The 19,796-nt window shown below is 40.4% G+C and overlaps 1 protein-coding gene across 1 annotated transcript in view; it reads right to left on the reverse strand.

The window, feature by feature from the left end:
• The window catches only part of PAPPA2 (pappalysin 2), a 546,937-nt gene that overhangs the window by 257,665 nt on the left and 269,476 nt on the right, over nt 1–19,796 (reverse strand). Inside the window, exons 11-13 of the mRNA XM_033916510.1 lie at nt 14,136–14,288; nt 3,821–3,956; nt 371–584 (exon numbers count right to left, since the gene is read on the reverse strand). Of these exons, the coding sequence (XP_033772401.1) occupies nt 371–584; nt 3,821–3,956; nt 14,136–14,288 (503 nt within the window). The remainder of the gene's footprint in view (nt 1–370; nt 585–3,820; nt 3,957–14,135; nt 14,289–19,796) is intronic.

Genomic DNA, 19,796 nt, shown 5'->3' on the forward strand with positions numbered 1-19,796 from the left:
TTATGCTAGAATTGCAGAATCATGTTGTTTTAGTACAGGGGTGGGCAACTCCGGTCCTCGAGGGACAGAATCCAGTCGGGTTTTCAGAATTTCCCCAATGAATATGCATGAGATCTATTTGCATGCACTGCTTTCAATGCATATTCATTGGGGGAAATCCTGAAAACCCAACTGGATTCCGGCCCTCAAGGATCAGATTTGCCCACCCCTGTTCCAGTATATAGGGACCCCCACCAATAGTCATTCAGTTGAAGAGAATTCTGGAGCTTCTGACTTTACAGAAAGTCTAAAATCTAAAAGCCAGCACTACCTCTGTATTATTGTTGTATGTAGTTTGATAGCCTCTTTGGACTAGCCCAGGCCCCATTACCTGTGCTTCCGGTTGTTGTGTCCTTCATGGTCCATACAGCTGCTTGGTGCAGCATAACTGAGATGAGAGGGTGTTCGCAGGGCTACAGCTGACACTCCCACCAGGGGGCATGAAAAATTAAGAAGCACAGAGGCAGTTCTATAGAAAGGGAGGTTCAGACCATGGGCCACATTGACAACCAGTGGATTTTGTTGGCATGAAAGATGATGAGTTCCTAAATGGAGGGAAATTAAAGGAACTTCATGAAAAATAATTTTTCGATATTAACATATGAAAGAGTACATTTCTAGCCATTTGTTAAGGCTTCTTCTTCCATAATCAAAATTAGGCATGCTTTGAATTCAGCTACTCTGTTTTAGACTTCAGCATAAAAATTATGTGGTTTAGTCACAGATTTTGACATATTTGATTTCAACTTAACACAGAGAAGAAATTATTGCACTTCATTAGATGTTTTGTTTTCATTCATCAACCTAATAAAGTCCTGGTGGACAGTTTAGCTGTTGTTTGTATAGTCTTTTTTTTATATTAGTCCACAGGCAACTGTAATTTATTTACTGGTATCCTGGGTTCTTATTAACATGATTCATAACCTGATCAAAGGTAAGATTTGAGACCGTGAGCTCAGCTGGGACATTTTGGGCCTATTTCTAGCTGGAGACTCTGATGTAGATCCATTCACACAAGCATCAAATTAATGGATTATCTGTTGGTTGATGCCAGTAAATCTCCAACAATCAAGGGGAAACTTTTAGCCTTTTTTTAACCTGACAATGATAATCTTGGGCATTTAGCTCTGCCGAATCAGATCTCACTAGTAACTAAACAGGTTTCTTCTTTACCACCACCATTGGTACTATCACCATTATCAAAAGGTACATTGCTAAAGGAAGCCATTTTTATCACTTTCAGTCATTATTTAGGAATTGTCAAATTTAATATCTCAATTTTTCTATTTCAGCTCACAAGATGCAATTATTTTGGCAGTAGGAGCAAAATTTTTTTGTGTCAGATCAGGATATGTTGTTCTCTTTTGCTTATGAATAACTGTTGGGTATAAGGGAGGGAGGTTATTTGATGCGAGTTAGAATTTGATGATATATTAAGTGATGTTAAAGTATAAATGATTGTATTATATGTTACACTTATTGTGAGCTTTAAAAATGAATAAAGATTAATGAAAAAAAAAGGATATGTTGTTCTTTTGTTCATCTGGACATCAATCATAAAGATAATAGTTTTGTGAATGGGGTGGTTTGTAAAAACATTTCAATAGGAAAATCTGAAATTCCTACAACATAAATACAAACTAATTTTTAAAAATAGCAAGAATAACACTTTAATTACAAATTCAGATTCAGTAGAAAACAATCTTGTAATTGAGTGCTAATCATTATGATCTGGGGAAGGGGAATTACCTGCTTCTATTTGAACCCTACAATCCCATGTTTTATTAGTGACTCTACCGTTATTAAAATAGTTACTACTTTTTTTTCTGACCACCAGTATTATAACTACAAATAAGAGTGTTACTGTATAAGTATTACTATGTGTGAGGCAAATGGCAGAAGGTCTATTATGAAATAGTAAATTTTCTCCTGGATTCTATCTACATGGACTAAAGTTGCATGCACTAATTTTACAGCGTAGCCAAATTATGCGCACAATTTAATTGTTTGATGATCTAATTGATACTGATAATTGGCCAGTAACAAACAATTATCAGTGCTAATTGGCAATAATCAGTTCTTTATATCCTGTTTAACTGTATAAACAACTTGCCTTGGGTATAGCCTCACATCTGTTTATCCCAACAGACTCTGTACCACCCATCGTATCCTAATCTAATATCTCCACTTAGCCCCTCGGCTATATGATAACTTGTATGGAAAAGCATTAGCGTCATATCTATGTTATTTGAATGTTCTAATGCATGGTTATTAGGTGTTTCATAAGTATTATGCAGACTTTGTATTATCTCTCTTATCTGAATTTCAGTGCTGCTTTTTAAAACTGTTTCATGGTAGTCCTATTAAGTTTCAGTTTGCTACCTGGGAGCCGTTTTGGTCTATATTAACACCTTTGGTTTGCAGTATACTTCTGAACTTATGACTATGAGTGTGTGCATTAACTGGTTATTTTTATGTATCTCCTAGAACAGGGGTAGGCAATTCCGGTCCTTAAGAGCCGGAGCCAGGTCAGGTTTTCAGGATATCCACAATGAATATGTATGATATGGATTTGCATGCAATGACTCCTTGAGATGCAAATCTATCTCATGCATATTTATTGTGGATATCCTGAAAACCCTGACCTGGCTCCGGCTCTCAAGGACCGGAATTGACTTCCCCTGTCCTAGAATGCAGTTGTGGGGGAGGGGTTGTAGGGGCTATGAGGGTAGGAAAGAGGAGGGAAAAAAACCCCCATAGAAACATGATGGCAGATGAAGGCCAAATGGCCCATCTAGTCTGCCCATCCACAGTAACTATTTTCACTTTCTCACTCTGAGAGATCGCACGTGCTTATCCCATACCTTCTTGAATTCAGAAAAATGGTGTATTTTTGAACCTGTCGTGGAATGTAATTTTGTCATTCAGGTGAATTGTTGCCTTTTGCCCAACAATAAAACAAATTTAAATATAAATTACACACACTGTTATAGAATATGCCTGATCAGATGAAAATTTAGGTATGGGCATTTATACCAGGTTTGCATTGGCATAAATTGTCATGCCTAAATTTTAGTCAAAGTCTGGCCCTACAAGTATTCTATAAACCACACCTAACTTTAAGCATAGTTTATAGAATAACACTAAGCATGTTTCTTTTGCACCCTGATTTTTCCAGAGCCATATATACTGTAGAATCTGGCCCTTTATGTGTAAAATGAATGATTTTTGTCTTATTGTTTTGGTTTTGTTATTTTGCTTTTAGCTGTATAGAATGTGATTTATGATTATGTATGTGTTTTTTGTTACCTGATACTAAATTGTGTGAAATATAAAACCTGAATGACAAATATTGTGAAGGCTTTGAGGTTTCTGTGCATTACTATTGGCTATTAGTTCATGGAAACGGCAACATCTTAGCATAATTTAGTAAATAAGCTCTCAAAGATGTCAAGCCTCACAGCATAAGCACCTCTGTTTTTCATACATGACCCAATATTCAGCCCCTATGGACTTATGCAAATGAAACCTGACAATTAATCTCTACATATCCTGCACCTCTCCCCCCCCAAAATAAAATAAAGATGAAAACACTACCTTATCCCTTATTTCAAAATAAATAAATGGAGTTAATTCAAGGTTTGTCAAGAGTTTGTCTATTAGGCAGAACAAGTCACTTCCATTTTGCATGTCTTCCTTCTCATCTACTCCTGCAACATCTTCCCTGGCTGTTGCATCTGTCACTTTAATTTTCCCTATTAAGTGCAAAAGTTACTCTCACCAATTGAATGGTTGTTGCCAGCCACATCAGTCAGGTGAATGGTAACAGTTGGCTTGTGCTGGTCACTTGGCACATTGTGGTTAAATGCCTGGTAAACCAAGACTGAGGTTGCCACTCTGGGTCTATCAAAGTACACCTGAGCAGAAAAGGATAAAAAAAAACCTCCATTTGTCAAAACTCCACTGAAAGTAGAGAGGCAAATCTAAAAAGGAGAAATGCTAGATAAGTTATTTGCAAAAGAAGTGATGACACACATAGGGGGTAATTCTAGAACTGGGTGCCTCGATTTAGGTGTACCAATGCTGTGAGCCAAGCACCAGTTATATAATGGCATCTGTGCATTAAACAATACAAGCATAAGTTGGCATCAATGCACCTACATTAGGTACACCCACTTACACCAGGTCTCTGTCTAGCATAAATGTTAGCACCTAAATGTGACACTAAAATGTGTAACATGCAAACTGGGGGCCTCACCCATGCCCTATTATTCTGGCTCCACCTACAATCAGTTGCACACACATGCTCTAAGGCAATTGTATGTATATTTAATAGATTTCTGCTGAGTGCTCTGTTAGCACAATCAAAGCATAAATTTAGGAGATGAGAGGGATAGTGTTTTAAAAAAAAGATAAAGATTTCTTCGCTTCTCCCATCTTCATTTTGGGTTTCCACTAGGTAATAAAGTTAACACAAATCAGAGAAAATATTTCTTCCCTCAATGTGTAAAGAATATCTGGAATTCATTGCCACAGAAGGTGTTAAAAGCAGTTAGTTTAGCAGAGTTTAAAAAAGTTTGGGACAAGTTTCCTGGTATTAGCAGCATAAAATCTATTTTACTCTTTTGGGATCTTGCCAAATTCTTATGATCTAACTTGCCACTGTTGAATTGGACTTTCAGTTTGTCCCAGTTTGGCAATATGTATCTTTCTTATCAATATAGTCAAATAGTAGATTTTCACAAATAAAAGGATTTATCTAGGAGATAGCTGGGATTCTTCAGAGAAGGTCAGGGATTTTAAATCCAGTCCTCATGACTCACACAGCATATTAATTATGGCTGGTTGAGTCCTGAGAACTGGGTTAGACCCCCTGAGTAAGGAAAATATCTATTTTACACCACAAGAAAAAAATATATATTTAGGATATGCTGGAGGCGTGTCCACTACAGACATTAATAATAATAATAATAATAATAATAACTTTATTCTTGTATACCGCAATACCATGGAAGTTCAATGCGGTTAACAATAGAAGAGACTGTACATTTACAGCGATGATACATATTACAGTGTTGTTACATTTACAGAGATGTTACATAAATAGCAGTAATAAAAAGGCATATACTAAAGAAGAGACAGTACGTATATAGCAATGTTACATGTTATAGCGGTGGTACATTTACAGTGATGTTGAATGTGAGGCAATGAAAAGGCAGGGCAATTAGATAAAACAGAGATTGAGAAAGAGAGGCCATAGTGGCTTGGGAGGGGGGCGTAGTCAGAGGGAATGGAGGCATGTCGAGGTCAGGAGGGTGCAGGGAAGGAGGGAAGGCAGCGTTAGCGGAATTTGTCGAAGAGGTAGGTTTTTAGTGACTTCCTGAACAGGTGGTAGGGCGGGGAGTTGGAGATGAGGGCGGTAAGGCAATTGTTCCATTTGCCCGCTTGGAATGCTAGGGTTCTATCAATGAATCTCTTGTAGAGGCAGCCTTTTAGGGAGGGAAAGGTGAATAGGTGGGCGTTTCGTGTGCGAGAGGGGCCTGCTATTTCAAGGTGCTCAGACAAGTAGATTGGGGAAGATCCTGTAAGAGTTTTGAAACAGAGGCAGGCGAACTTAAAGATGATCCTTGCCTCAACTGGAAGCCAATGGAGTTTGGTGTAGTAGGGGCTAACATGGTCGTATTTTTTGAGATCATAGATGAGGCGGACGGCCGCATTTTGGACTGTTCTAAGACGTTTGATGGTATTTTTATAGGATCCCAGGTAAATAATGTTGCAGTAGTCTAATATGCTTAATACCAGAGATTGAACGAGTAGACGGAAGGCTTGGTGGTCGAAGTAGCGTTTGATGGTGCGCAGTTTCCAGAGGGTACAGAAACATTTTTTCACCTGGGCACTGGTATGGTCATCGAAGGTTAGGGTGCGGTCCAGGATGACTCCAAGGATTTTTATGGTGGGTAAGATAGGGTAATCTAGCCCATTCAATCTGAGGGAAGTGTTTGTTAATTTGTGGTTGGGACTCGCTAGGAAGATTTTGGTTTTTTCAGAGTTCAATTTTAATTTGAGTTTTGAGGTCCACAGTTCTAACTTGGTGAGGATAGATGCGATGAGTTTTTCCGTTTCTAGAGTGAGTGAGGTAATGGGGACAATGATGGTGATGTCATCTGCATATATGAACGATTTTAGGTTAGAGTTTGCTAGGCTTCGTGCCAGAGGGGTCAAGTAAATATTGAATAGGGAGGGGGATAGGGGAGAGCCTTGTGGGACTCCACAAGGGTTACGCCAGTGGTGGGAGAAGGCTCCATTACTGTGGACCTGGTAAGTACGGTTTGTTAGGAAGCCTGTGAACCAATCTATTACCTGTCCGGAGATGCCGATGGAGTCAAGGCAGTTGACATTACACTAATACTCCCTGCTCCACCTTCAATCCAACCTACCAAAAGAGCAAGTCACCACAAGGGTTGTGCATGACCCAAAAATGACTGTTAGTCTTCATTTTAAACAAAGTTTTAGCAATTGTTGTGTTTTTTCTACACATTTGTGGTTATTGCACATATTGTATATATGCAAGAACTTTTTTGTGCACATAAATCAATTATATGTGTGTTACTTTATAGGTAAAACAACAAGTTGACCCTGACGTTTCCACAGAAGAGAAAATCCAGAAGAAACAAAAGACTGTAGAAGTGTTGATGTTCAAGATTAGGACTTTATTAAAAAATTCAACTTTGTAATCTACATAAAAACAAAGGGTTTGTCGCCCTTACAATTGATCCTTTCAGTTTTGCCCACCGCATTTCCACTCCTTCCAGACGTTCCCATCCAGACAATAATTCCTTGATGTAAACCCCCATCCAAACAAAGTTAGTTTTTTAAAAGTCTAGAACCTTTGCTTTTGGGAATGAGCCCTCTCGATACACATCTTAATATTAAACCATACCATGCAGTAATCACTGGATACCAGATGATCACCCACTGTAACATCATAAGAACATAAGAATAGCTTTACTGGGTCAGACCAATGGTCTTATCAAGCCCAGTAGCTCATTCTCACAGTGGCCATTCCAGGTCATTAGTACCTGGCCTAAACCCAAGGAGTAGCAATATTCCATGCTACTTATCCAGGGCAAGCAGTGGCTTCCCCCATGTCTTTCCCAATAACAGACAATGACCCCTATCCCGTGCTTAAGAACGCTGAGCAGCAAGCAGTTCTGTAAATGGAAATCCATATTAAAACCACGCCCACGTTAAGCTAAGCTTTTTCTTATGTGCGTCTCTGAAATTCTAGTTGCCTATTCTGTGATTCCTGTATTGGATACAAGGATACAAGTGCAAGTTTCAAGTTTATATTAGTGTTTGATGAATTGCTTATTTAATTTCCTAAGTGATGTACAATTTATAAAAAAAGGGTAGAGAATACAATAAAATAATTTCAGACTTACAGAATAAGACTAACATGAATCGTGGGGGTTAGGGGGGGAAAGTTACAATTCCTTGTTAGAGTTGAAAAACAATAGGGAAGTAAACGAGAGGGAGGGTAAAAAATTCAAAGATGTTAAAAGGAAAAAAAAGAAAAAAAGCTTATGATTTCAGGTCAGTGAGCGATAGGCTGAATGCATCTTTAAAAAGAAAGGTTTTTAGGATTTTTTTAAAAGATGAGAGATCTTTTTCATCTCTGATGTACTGTGGTGTAGAGTTCCACAGTTGAGGGGCCATAACCGAAAACATATCCTGTCTTCTGGTGCCTATAATTTTCAGGGATGGAACCGTTAGAAGGCTATGAGAAGTTGAACGGAGAAACCGGGATGTGTTATAAGGAGTAAGAATTCTGGTTATGAATTGAGGTTCATTATAGATTAAGGATTTAAAAACTAGAAGTAATATTTTAAAAGTGATGCGATGGCTTATAGGGAGTCAATGGGAATCAATCATCAAGGGCTGTCTAACTTTCGATTATTGCTTGTTAAAATCATTAATTGTGCTTGTTATTCAATCGATTTGGATGCCTAAGTTGTTAGATGTTCACATTGTGGACGCCTAAATTTAGGCATCCTTTATAGAATTTGCCCCATATGTTTTCTATGGCTTTTATGGGAGATCTACATCTCCAAATGCCTGTTACTTGGCACTGTTGTTCCTGTTCAACATCAAGTTACATAAAGCAACTGTTTCACCATCTGCTAATTAAAGGGTTAAACAAGGTGAGACTGTCATAAATATATAGTTTTCTTCCTTGATATATATTTGCACTTGGCTATGGTAATATTTTCTATGTGATTTTCTGTGTACTACCGTGTTACCCTGATAATAAAACAGTGTTTTATATTCATTTGGGGCCCAAATAAGGCACTAGGTCATATTTTCGGGATATGCACATGATCATCTCTCCCTCCCTCTCCTTCACCCCAATTCTTCCTGTCTCCTTTTTCTACCCCCCACATGTGGAGCATCTTTCCTCCCATCCCTCTGTGCAGCAGAAGTTTGTCCAGCTTCTATCCTTCCCTCCCTCCCCTCTCTCATGCAGTCTTGCCCTGCTTTTATCCTTCCCTCCCTCCTATCCCTTATGCAGCAGAACCCTTGCCAAGTTTCTATCCATCCTTCCCTCCCTTCCTCCCATCCCTTGGGCAGCAGAACCTTTGAGCACCCCCTGCCCCCACCGCGCAGCCGAACTCCTGCTGACCCTCCATCCTTCCCTCCCCGCCGACCCTGAGTAAGCCCTACCTTCAACCGATGCAGCGTCGGGCCAGCAGCACTCTAAACAGGCTGCTTGGCCTTGTCCGTCGGGGATTTCACTCTGCCGTGTTATTGACCCCCCCCCCCCCACCCCGGTACCTATAACTGGAAGGCCAGCCGGGAAGGATGGTGGCTCCCTTCGGTCACAGGCCCGCCTCTTCATAATGGCGGGCCTTCTCCTTCCTGGTGCATCCTGGACTGCACTGGGGAGAGACTTAAGGCCCTGATTGGCCCAGGCACCTAAGGCCTTTCCCATAGGAGGGGCTTTAGGAACCTGGGCCAACTGGAGTCTTAGGCCTTCTTTACACTGAATTCTAGGCTGCACTGGGAGTAGCCTAAAACTCTGAATGGCCAGATCCCTAAGGCTTCCTCCCATGATCACCATGTAAAGGATGTGGAATAAAAAGGAAAGAAAAGAAAAACAAGGGAAAAGAAAAAAGGAAAAAAAGAAATGGTGTTGAGATCTTATTTTTAATTTGATACATAAAATTATACATTCTTTCTTGGTATTTAATTATGGTTAATTTTATATTTAGTTTCATTACAATATCCATTTCATTTCCAGTTGCTAAGGCTTCAATTTCTGTTCTGATACAATACTGATATTTGAAACCAGCATAGTATTTAGGTACGTTGCTTCTCTCTCTTTTTGTATTTTTTCATTTATTTTTAAATGCTGATTTGATTCTTATTCAATTTTTAGTTCTTCAATCCATGCTGTTTCGATATATGCATAATTATTTTAATGTTCATTTTATATACCTTTTTTATATGCAAGTTTTACTTGTATATCATTTTATATATATTCTATGCTGTCCAGTTTAATTTAGTTTATTGGTTGTTTTTATACTTTTATATTTTTATGGAATCCTGATGCAGGCTTTAGGGTCCGAAACATGAACCATGTTGAGTCTTTTTAATGTCATCCATTGGTTTCCATAATAAAGGCTATTGCACTTTGACTCTTGCCATCCAGTTTGTCTCCATCGCTGTTTCCATGTATACAGAAACAAGACAGAAAGAAGATTGATTCATTTGAGCTTTGGTGCTGGAGAAGAAATTTAGCATGCTGTGGGCTGCCAGAAGAACTAACAAATCAATTCTGGAAGAGATCAAACTGGCTATGTCCCTCAAAGCCCATATGATGAAGTTACGACTGTTTTATTTTGGTCACACTATCAGAAGAGAGCAATAACTGGAAAAGGACATCATGTTTGGGAAGATCAAAGGAACCAGGTGAAGAAAGCAATCAGATGGCTGGGCAGGTTGAAAACAACCATGGGGATGACGTTGGAGGACCTTTCCAGACTAGCACAAAACCAATTTCTTTGTAGATCCACAATTCATCAAGTCGCTAGGACTCGAGCGTGAGTTGATAGCACCTAACAACAACAAGCACAGTTAAGTATCTACTAGGGTTTGTGTTTAGAATGAGCAAAAAGATGATTTAGAAGTGATTGCCAATGAATTTGCTGGGTTTCTTTGAGTCCTCAAAATAATTTTTCAGAAAAGGCAGTCCTCTTGGTAACGTTCTCAACAGAAAAAGATAACCTGTGGCTATTAAATCATACTTTAAGAATAAAAAAGATCTTCTGTTTTGTGGCAAGAAAATCAATGTATTTCCAGCTGTAGCAGATGATCAAAGCAGAAAGATCTTTCTAGGATTTAAAATTCAGGTACTTGTGTGGGAGCTGGTATTTTTATTTTGTAATGTTTCCATGCATTTGCCTTATTTTCTAACAAATTGTCTGAAGCCTGATCATTTATACCTGGATTCTCTAACCGGCATCGAAGTCGGCATCCACCTTAAAAGCGGCCACCGATCGTGGGTCAATCATGTGACAACACCTGTTAGAAAATTGCACCTCAAAAATCTAAATAGGGCTATCCTTCAGCTAACTGAGGCAGGGGAACCCTGATCAGGTGAGTCATCAGGAATCTCCGAAGCCTTAAGGGGGAAGGGCTACTATTTTGAAGAGACGGCCCTATCGGCAGGAGGGAGTGGGCATCCTTCTTCCCAATGTTTCAATCAAAGGTGCAGGGAGAGTGTAGAGGGCTGTATGGTGATGTTGGAGGGGTGTTGGGGGTATGTGGGGTGTCGGAAAGGGGGCTGGGGGATGTCAGGGGGTGGGTGGGGTATCAGACTTGGGGGAAAGGGCTCTCTTTGGAGGGGGAGGGGGAATTGGTGGGGGAGAGAGAGGAAATGGGGATCTCCTTGCTGGTTCAGCTAATCGCAGCAGGGGAATCCCTGATCAGTTGAGCAACTAGAAGCCACAGTTTCAGGGAGTGCTGCTGGCTCAGCTGATCAAGGATTACACTGCCGTGATCAGTTGATGGCAAGATGTGCATTATTTTTGGGATCCCCCAGCAAAGATAGGCACCAGAAATGTAGGCCAGGGTTTTCCAAGCCTACATTTCCGGCACCTATCTTTGCATGAATTGTGTCTATGTAGGCCTACTTTGGCATTTGGCAGCCTAAGTAGGTGCGATTCCAACGCCTTTTATTTAGTCACCGGTAAGCACTTTATTTTTACCATTTTTGCTGTTTTAAATGGTGTTTTTCAATTAACTTAGGTGCTGGTAGGGCACCTACTAGCGACTAGGTTTTGGTGCAGTTTAGAAAATATCCACCATAGTGAAATTTCTTGATGAAAATCATCTGGAGTTTTCTAATTGAGCATGAGTGTCATGTTGTGTTTTACAGATGATCTACTAGAAAGTATCTTGAGATTTCCTGTTTTTATTCATATTTGCTAGTTTATTCCTTCTCTCTCCATGATGTGAGCTAGAATTAAGGGGCTGGAGGAGTTGCCATACTGCGAAAAATTAGAGAAACTGGGCCTCTTCTCCCTTGAGCAGAGGAGATTGAGAGGGGACATGATTGAAACAGACTTAGATAAGGACAGATTGTTCACTCTCTCCAAGGTCGGGAGAACGAGAGGGCACTCTCTAAAATTGAAAGGGGATAGATTCCGTACAAACATAAGGAAGTTCTTCTTCACCCAGAGTGGTAGAAAACTGGAACGCTCTTCCGGAGGCTGTTATAGGGGAAAACACCCTCCAGGGATTCAAGACAAAGTTAGACGTGTTCCTGCTGAACCGGAATGTACGCAGGTAAGGCTAGTCTCAGTTAGGGTGCTGGTCTTTGACCAGAGGGCCGCCGCGTGAGCAGACTGCTGAGCACGATGGACCAATGGTCTGACCCAGCAGCGGCAATTCTTATGTTCTTAATTGATAATATATTTCTCATGAATGCCATGAGGGCTGCAGACAGTTTGGTTTTCCTTTCACTATTTTCTCCCATATAACTTATTGTAATACACACGAAGATAGTCCACACAAACAAATATTTAGCCAATTACAGCAAAGGCTTTTTTTTTTTTCAAATAAGTTGAACACAATCGATTGAAGTTTTCCTTCAATTTAACTGCTATAATTAGAATATAGAATTAATGTCCTACTGTATATTGCTATAAATAAATGAGAGAAGAAGCACTGGCAAAATTAAGGGCCAGAGAGAAGAAAGATAGCAGGAGAGATATAGCCAATGACTTATCATTGACTACCTGTCAAGAAAGGTGCTTTCTACACCGAGATGCTATTGCTTCTATTGACTTTTCCTCCAGCTCTTTAAAACTAAAATACTTCCATAAATATTTCAGATAAATTTTATTGTCTAAAAAAGCAGCATATTAACATGATCTTTTATCAAATTCTCATGCAATTGTTATTGAAGCCTGGGGTTACATCCTTGGGTGCCACTTTTTATTTGCGACACCCTTGTAAATGTATTGTTCTATATCAAGCTGTGAAATATGTCTTTTATGAACCAAACCAGTTGACAACCTTTTTGTCCCTAACCCGCTTAAAAAAAACAACCCTAAGCCCTATTTGTGTATATATATATATATATATATATATATATATATACAGTGGTACCTTGGATTACGAGCATAATCCGTTCCAGGAGCATGCTCGTAATCCAAAATGCTCGTTTATCAAAGCAAGTTTCCCCATAGGAAATAATGGAAATTCGCTTTGATAGGTTCCCCCCCCCCCGAGGCCAGCAGCGCTGCTCCCTCCCACCCCCACGAGAACCGGCATTGCTCCCCCCGAAGGCCCCCCCGCGAACCGGCACCCTCCCCCCTGCGATCCGCAACCCCCCACCGCCATCGGGCACCCCCCCTGCCGCCATCGGACACCCCCCCGCCGCGACCTGAGGTCCCCCCAACCCACCCGAACCCTCTTCTTACTTTTCTGTAGCCTCCACAGCGGCACCAGAATGTCCTGTGCGTGGTGCCGGTGCCTGAAGATCTGCTTCCTGTGCTGGGCCTTGAGAGTTCACGTTCGACGTGAGAGTTCACGTGAACTCTAAGGCCCAGCACAGGAAGCAGATCTTCAGGCACCGGCACCACACACAGGACATGCTGGTGCCGGTGCCTCTGCGGAGGCTACAGAAAAGTAAGAAGAGGGTTCGGGTGGGTTGGGGGGACCTCAGGTCGCGGCAGGGGGGGGTGCCCGATGGCGGCGGGGGGTTGCCGGATCGCGGGGGGGGAGGGTGCCGGTTCGCAGGGGGGGCGCTCGCAAATTGAAGCGCCCTCGGTTTCTGAGGCGCCGATTTTGCAAATGTTTTGCTCGTCTTGCAAAACACTCGCAAACCGGTGCACTCGTAAACCGAGGTACCACTGTATATATATATATATATATATATATAATATATATATTATATATATATATAATATATATATATTATATATATATATATGTTTGTTTTTTTGTTTCTTTATTAGTTTTATAATTTTGACAATCAAAATCAAAACATATGAAAAAAATATCATGAAATTAGAAATATTATTAAATCCATTAAATCCACATAATTCAAGCAGTTATCAAAATTTATTACTTCTCAGGATAGTAAGTGATAATCCTGATTCTCTGACCGTGGCAGTCGAGCCTCCTTTTGGTTTTCTTGGTTATATAAATTATTGGTTAATTTTCAGCAATTTCAGCACCATCTCCATTTGATTGTGGACTAACTATATTGTGTAATCAAATTTCTTCTGAGCCCTATTTTGATGGAATATACGCCTAACTCAACGCTTTGACCAGCCTTAATCTTAATGAAATTTTCTTAGTTTTTCTCGCTAGATTATAACATCTTGGATTCAATTTCAGGACTTGAGCACAATTAGTCAAATCTACTTTTGTTTTCTTGATATTGTTTTATTTGATATGTCTAATTTTGCTTTCTGTACAAGTTATGCTTAGTAATTAAGATTGAAAATCTAATAAAAACTTTAAATATAAAAAGCAGCATATTTTTTATTTAAACAAAAATTGCAATCAAAGTGAGCTTCACCTACCTTAAGCCAAACTTTTTCCTCCTGCTCTGAGCCACCAGCGGTCTCTGCCTTCTCTTCGTCCGTGGCCTTGGATTCACCGTGCCTGGCCGTGCAAGGAAACCAAACGCCAAAATACCGATGCTCTGATAAATCAGGAAAAGGGGGTTTACAAGTCTAAAATGGATTAAATAAAAGAAAAAGAAAGGCGATAAGGTACAAAGATTCAGAGGGCACTGAACCATACATTTCTTACCTCATAACAGGTCACTTAATTAGGCATCACAAGTGTAAGTTGTAGAATACAAGCACTTATGAATGTGAATGTTACACTTAGATGTGTTAAGTGTGAATGGCTTACTTAGAGGAATTCTATAATATACTTCATGTGCACAAACTGCTTAGCATGCCAAAGCAATGGGGTGTGCCTGTAGGCATGGCTTAGGTGGGGAACAGGTGAGTCTCACATTTACATACATAACTTACAGAGGGGCCCTTTTACAAAGCCATGCCAAAAGGTGGCCTGTGCTATGATTCGTAGGTGGGTTTCCAAAATGCTGAGGCTGCTTTTAGTGCATCGGTAAAACAGATGTAGATTCCCTTTGTGCAACAATGACCACATGCCAATTTTCCTATTAGCGCATGACCATTGGTATATGAGCCCTTAACAATACCTATCTTGTAGGCATTAAGGCCAATATTCTATAAACAGTGTCTTAAGTTAGGTGCCTACCTTAACTGGTAAAAGCCATTTTAAAATGATTTCAAATAATTTTTTTTTAAATGTAAGCGCCTTCATAATGTCTACGGAGGCACCATAGAATGCCTAAGGTCGAAGTAAGTATGGTTAACGCCAGAAACAACCTGAGGCATTCTAAGGCACCCCTGTAGATGCAATTCTTGTCAAAGGTAGGCGCCAGAAATGTAGGTCTTTAAAATCCTGGCCTACCTGTGATGAAAGCTGTGATTCTGTAAATGGCACCATTGTGTGATTAACATATGATTAGCGGCCATTTTTTAGGCTGCCGCTGATAATGGCACCATTTACAGAATCCGGCCCTAAGGGCTCATGCGCTAACATGCATTAATTGGTTAGCATGCAAGGATGTAGCTGTGTGTCAATAACCTAATAGTTCTGGGCATGCCTACTCTGCTCCCCTAAACAAATCCCCAGCGCTAAAAAATAAAAACAATTTTGCAGATGCCAATATTACCGTGGGACCGTAGGAGCCTCTGTGGGTGCATTTCTCATGTAAAGTAAGTGCCGCAAGTGTATTCCTGGCCTACATTTCTGGCGTAGGAAGATCGCTCCTGCCCCGAAAGCCTGCTAGACCCCCAGGTAAGGCCGGGATGCTGGGGGAAAAGGCAGGAGGCAGGCAGGGGTGGGTCAGAGCCGGACAAGAAGTTATTTGCGGTTTTTCATAATTCGCGGTCCAGCTCTGCCCCTATCCCCAGTGAATACCGAGGGAGAAGTGTACTGCCTTCCAAATGAATATCAATGAAGTTTACAACAAAAGAGTGTGGTTGACCAGAACATAAGAAAACAATAACATGCAACAAAGACAAAAGGACTGGCAACAAACGGAGAGGAAATGAAATTGCCCAACAATAGATTTTCAAAATCCATGTAGGCCAATATATGTAGCTGCAAATTTAACCAGTACTGCTCAGTATCCAGTGCTAGCTGCCTTGCTTAATATTGCCTTCACTCTGTTCATGGAGATACCAATATACCCAAAGAGATTCAAGAGTCTCTACTACCCTTTTAAGGCCTGACATATGAAAATCTAACTTAATCACAGAAAAAAATACACTTCAGTCAGGTGCAGTGGCTTAGCGTAGTGAGGGTGAGAGGTGCCAGGGGTGGTAGTGCCCCCCCCTTTTTTCCACCCCTCCCCACTCCTTTCCCATCTCCCTACTGTCGTGTGGGCGCCACTTGCCTTCCCCTGTACCTCTGTAATGTTCCTGGCACCTGCGTGGGCTCTCCCTCTGATGTCACTTCCTAGGCACGGGTCCAGGAAGTGACATCAAAAGAAGAGCCAACGCAGGCGCAACTGCAAATTAGGTGTTGCTGCTTGCTGCTAGGAATCTTACAGAGATACGGAAAAGGGAAGCGGCGAACATGCATAGCAGTGGGGGGAGGGGGGCAGGGAAAGAGCAGGGCAGAGATGAGGATAGGGGCCATGCCTATATCAAGATAGCAGTGGGGGGGGGCAGGGAAAGAGCAGGGCAGAGATGAGGATAGGGGCCATGCCTATATCAAGATGGTGTCCGCGGATGGTTACTTAATTCCTCTATGTTGAATGACTTTTGTCATATTGTTCTTGCGCTAAAAAAAAAAATTCCACTGACCTCTGATGCAGTCTTATTAAGTAAAATGTGGCCATTTTGGGCATATGTTTAAAGAATACACTTTAGAATTCCTTTTTGGATCACCTTGTTTCCTGGTGCTGTTATTTCCAGTTTGGTAGGTTAGCACCTGCCTCCTTGTTTGCTTGATTTTCACTTTTAAGTATGTATTTAAAGAGTTGGTTATGGTCATATGGTATTATTAACTAAAACCTACCTCTTTGACAAATTCCTCTGAACGTTCTCCTCCCCTCCCTCTTCCTCCTCTGACCTCGACCCTCCCCAGACTCTTTACCGCCGTATGTAACTCTTCCATTTGTAACTCTGCTGTAGCTTAACTACTCCGAATATATTACCTACCTGCAAAAATTAACTTCTCCGTAAATACATCGTCTAAAATGTAAATTTAACTTGATTGAAAATTGTAAATTAGTAAATTTAACATGTTTGAAAAAAATGCATTGTCCAAAATGTTAATGTAACATTAACGAAATTGTATCTTCGCTGTAATTGTACAGTCTCTTCTTCTGTTAACCGCATAGAACTTCCATGGTTATGCGGTATACAAGAATAAAGTTATTATTATTATTATTATCAGTAGGACAAGGGGATGGGCTTTGATATATTGTCTTTCTATGGTTACAATCAAAGCAGTTTACATATTCTGTTCAGGTGTTCATTTTTTACCTGGGGCAATGGAGGATTAAATGACTTGTCCAGTGTCACAATGAGCTGCAGTGGGAATCAAACCCAGTTCCCCTAGGTCTCAGGGCACTGCAGTAACCACTAGGATAAGCCTGATTTCCCTTTTATCAAGCTGTGCTGGAGTTTTTTAGTGTGAGCCAGTGCAGTGAAATGCTCCAATACTAATAGAATCCCTATGAGCGTTGGAGCACTTAACTTCTATAACGCAGCTTGATTAAAAAGGGGGGGGGGGGGAGGGGTCAGCATCTATGAGACAAACATGGTTTTTTCTGTTACATAGATCTTTTTGGACCCCTGTTAGGTTACACAAGTTAGACAGTTCTAAATCTAATAGATGCTGGCACTGTCATTTAGACATTGGGACACTGGATCATCTGTTGTTCTATTGTTGTTGGTGACGGGATAATCGCACGCCAGACGCAGCGCGCCGACAATCCAGTGCCGACAATTCAGCGCAAGACAGAAGCGCGCGGGGGAAAAATTAATTTTTAAAGAGCTCTGCCTGGGGGTTTGGGGTGGCAACCCCCCCCCCCACTTTATTGGTTAGTGTTCACGCTGCCGTTGCGGGGGGGGGGGGTAGTGTGGGGGTGAAACCCCCCACATTATAGAGAAAACGGAACTTTTCCCAAAAAAAATCAGAAAAAGTTCCGTTTTCTCTATAATGGAGGTTTCCAACCCCACGAACCCCCCTCCAACAGCAGCGCGAACAGTAACCAATAAAGTGGAGGGGTTGCCACCCCAAATCCCCCGTCGGAGCTCTTTAAAAATTACTTTTTCCCCCGCACGCTTCTGTCTTGCGCCGAATTGTCGGCGCTGGATTGTCGCTGCGCTGGCGTCTTGTGCGCCACTGACTATGAACCATTGTCGTTTGATACTCAACTTCTGGAAGTCAATATGGGGACAGATTAACATCATACTGGAATCAGCAATCCCTTTGATGTATGAGGCAGTTATATGTGTAACATTGCTGCATATTAAGCCTCCCATGGATCGCTGCAAATGCAGGCTTTTCCTAATTATGACAGGGATAGCTATGCAAAAGATAATCCGCAATTGGAAAAGTTGCGACTGCCTCAACTTTCCTTTTTGGTGGGCCAGTTTATGTTTAGGTTACAAATATGAAAAGATGAATGCCGATATATTGGGGCATAGCAATTTTTTTAATTTGGTTTGGGGCCTGTTGACATCCTCTGTTACTTCAACATAGTTGTCTTTTCTTTATTTTGTTTTTTTCTATACATATCCAGGATGGGGCGGGTTGGGGGGGGAAATCTTTTTGGTTTATTTCTTGATTATATTGTTGGATGGGAGGGGAGGGATATTTTTCTTCTGCATTGCTATTGATGGAATTTAAGTGCGTATGTTAATTATTAATGTCTGTACAATTCTTGGCACTTTGTATTCATTTTAAAATTAATAAAGATTTTTTTTTAAAGGAGGGGAGAAGGGGTAAGCCATTCTTTCCTCCTATCTGCAGTACATACCTTGAAAGAGTATCTTGGAGGATAGATGAGAAAATCTGAGTATTAAACATAAGTGTGTGTGTGTGTGGGGGGGGGGGGGTTCCATTAGAAATGCCTGCTAGGAATTTTGGTGCTGAACAAAAAACAGAATAGGATATCAATAGAGTTTCCGGACTGCCATCAGACTTCAGGATATACTTTACCAGGTACTTAAGCTATGAAATTATGATTATTGACTATGGAAAATTATGACCCTAAACCAACAAACTGTAAGACAAACTCCTTATTAAGTTAACCTCAAAACCTTGTATGAAAAGCAGAATCTATGCATTTGTCCATGGGATCCTATAAGGAAAGCTGATCCCTTCACAGTGATGGCAGCCTTCCTGGTTATTCTGGCAATGGTTGAATCTATTATGGGAGCTTTAATTTAGGCTTCAAGTTTCTTCTTGAGCAATTTGTTCATTTTTCTTTTGCCTTGGGCCCATAAAATAGCTTAATGGTTGCATCCATATACAAGATATTAAAATGGATGGTTGAATAAATTGGCAGAATTAGTTCACCTTTCTGTCACAATTTGATGAACAGAGGGAAAGATTATTTTGAAAAAATAAATAAATAAAAAATGCAGAGCCAAAGAAAAGACAATTTGTTTAAACATATAGAAAAATGAGACTCTAAAGTCCTTATGGCTCTTCCTGATTCAATGTTAGATTTCTTTGACTCCTAAACAGAAAATATTAGGGAGATTATACACTTCAAAGTTATCAGTATTAACTGTATAATGGATCCCACTATACTTTTCTTGGAGAGGCAGGTTAGAAGCAATAAAAATGTTCATAACATCAAACTTGAATTACACTTTTACAATGCTTCCTCTGTATTTCGCAGATCAGGAACGAATATATAATCACATAGAAAGAAAACTGATTCAATTTTTATGGAATAAGATCCCATCTATTTCCCTTCAAAGATTATAACTGCATAAATGCTAGGGGAAAGGGGAATTAATTTACCAAATTTCTGACAATATCATGATACCTTCCTTTTAAGTAATAGTGCTTTATGATTTATACAAAGAAACATATAAATATGACGGCAGATAAAGGCCAAATGGCCCATCTAGTCTGCCCATTCACAGTAACCATTATCTCTTTCTCTCTCTGAG

The sequence above is a fragment of the Geotrypetes seraphini genome, chromosome 12 (assembly GCF_902459505.1).
Source record: "Geotrypetes seraphini chromosome 12, aGeoSer1.1, whole genome shotgun sequence".
NCBI classification, from domain to species: Eukaryota; Metazoa; Chordata; class Amphibia; order Gymnophiona; family Dermophiidae; genus Geotrypetes; species Geotrypetes seraphini.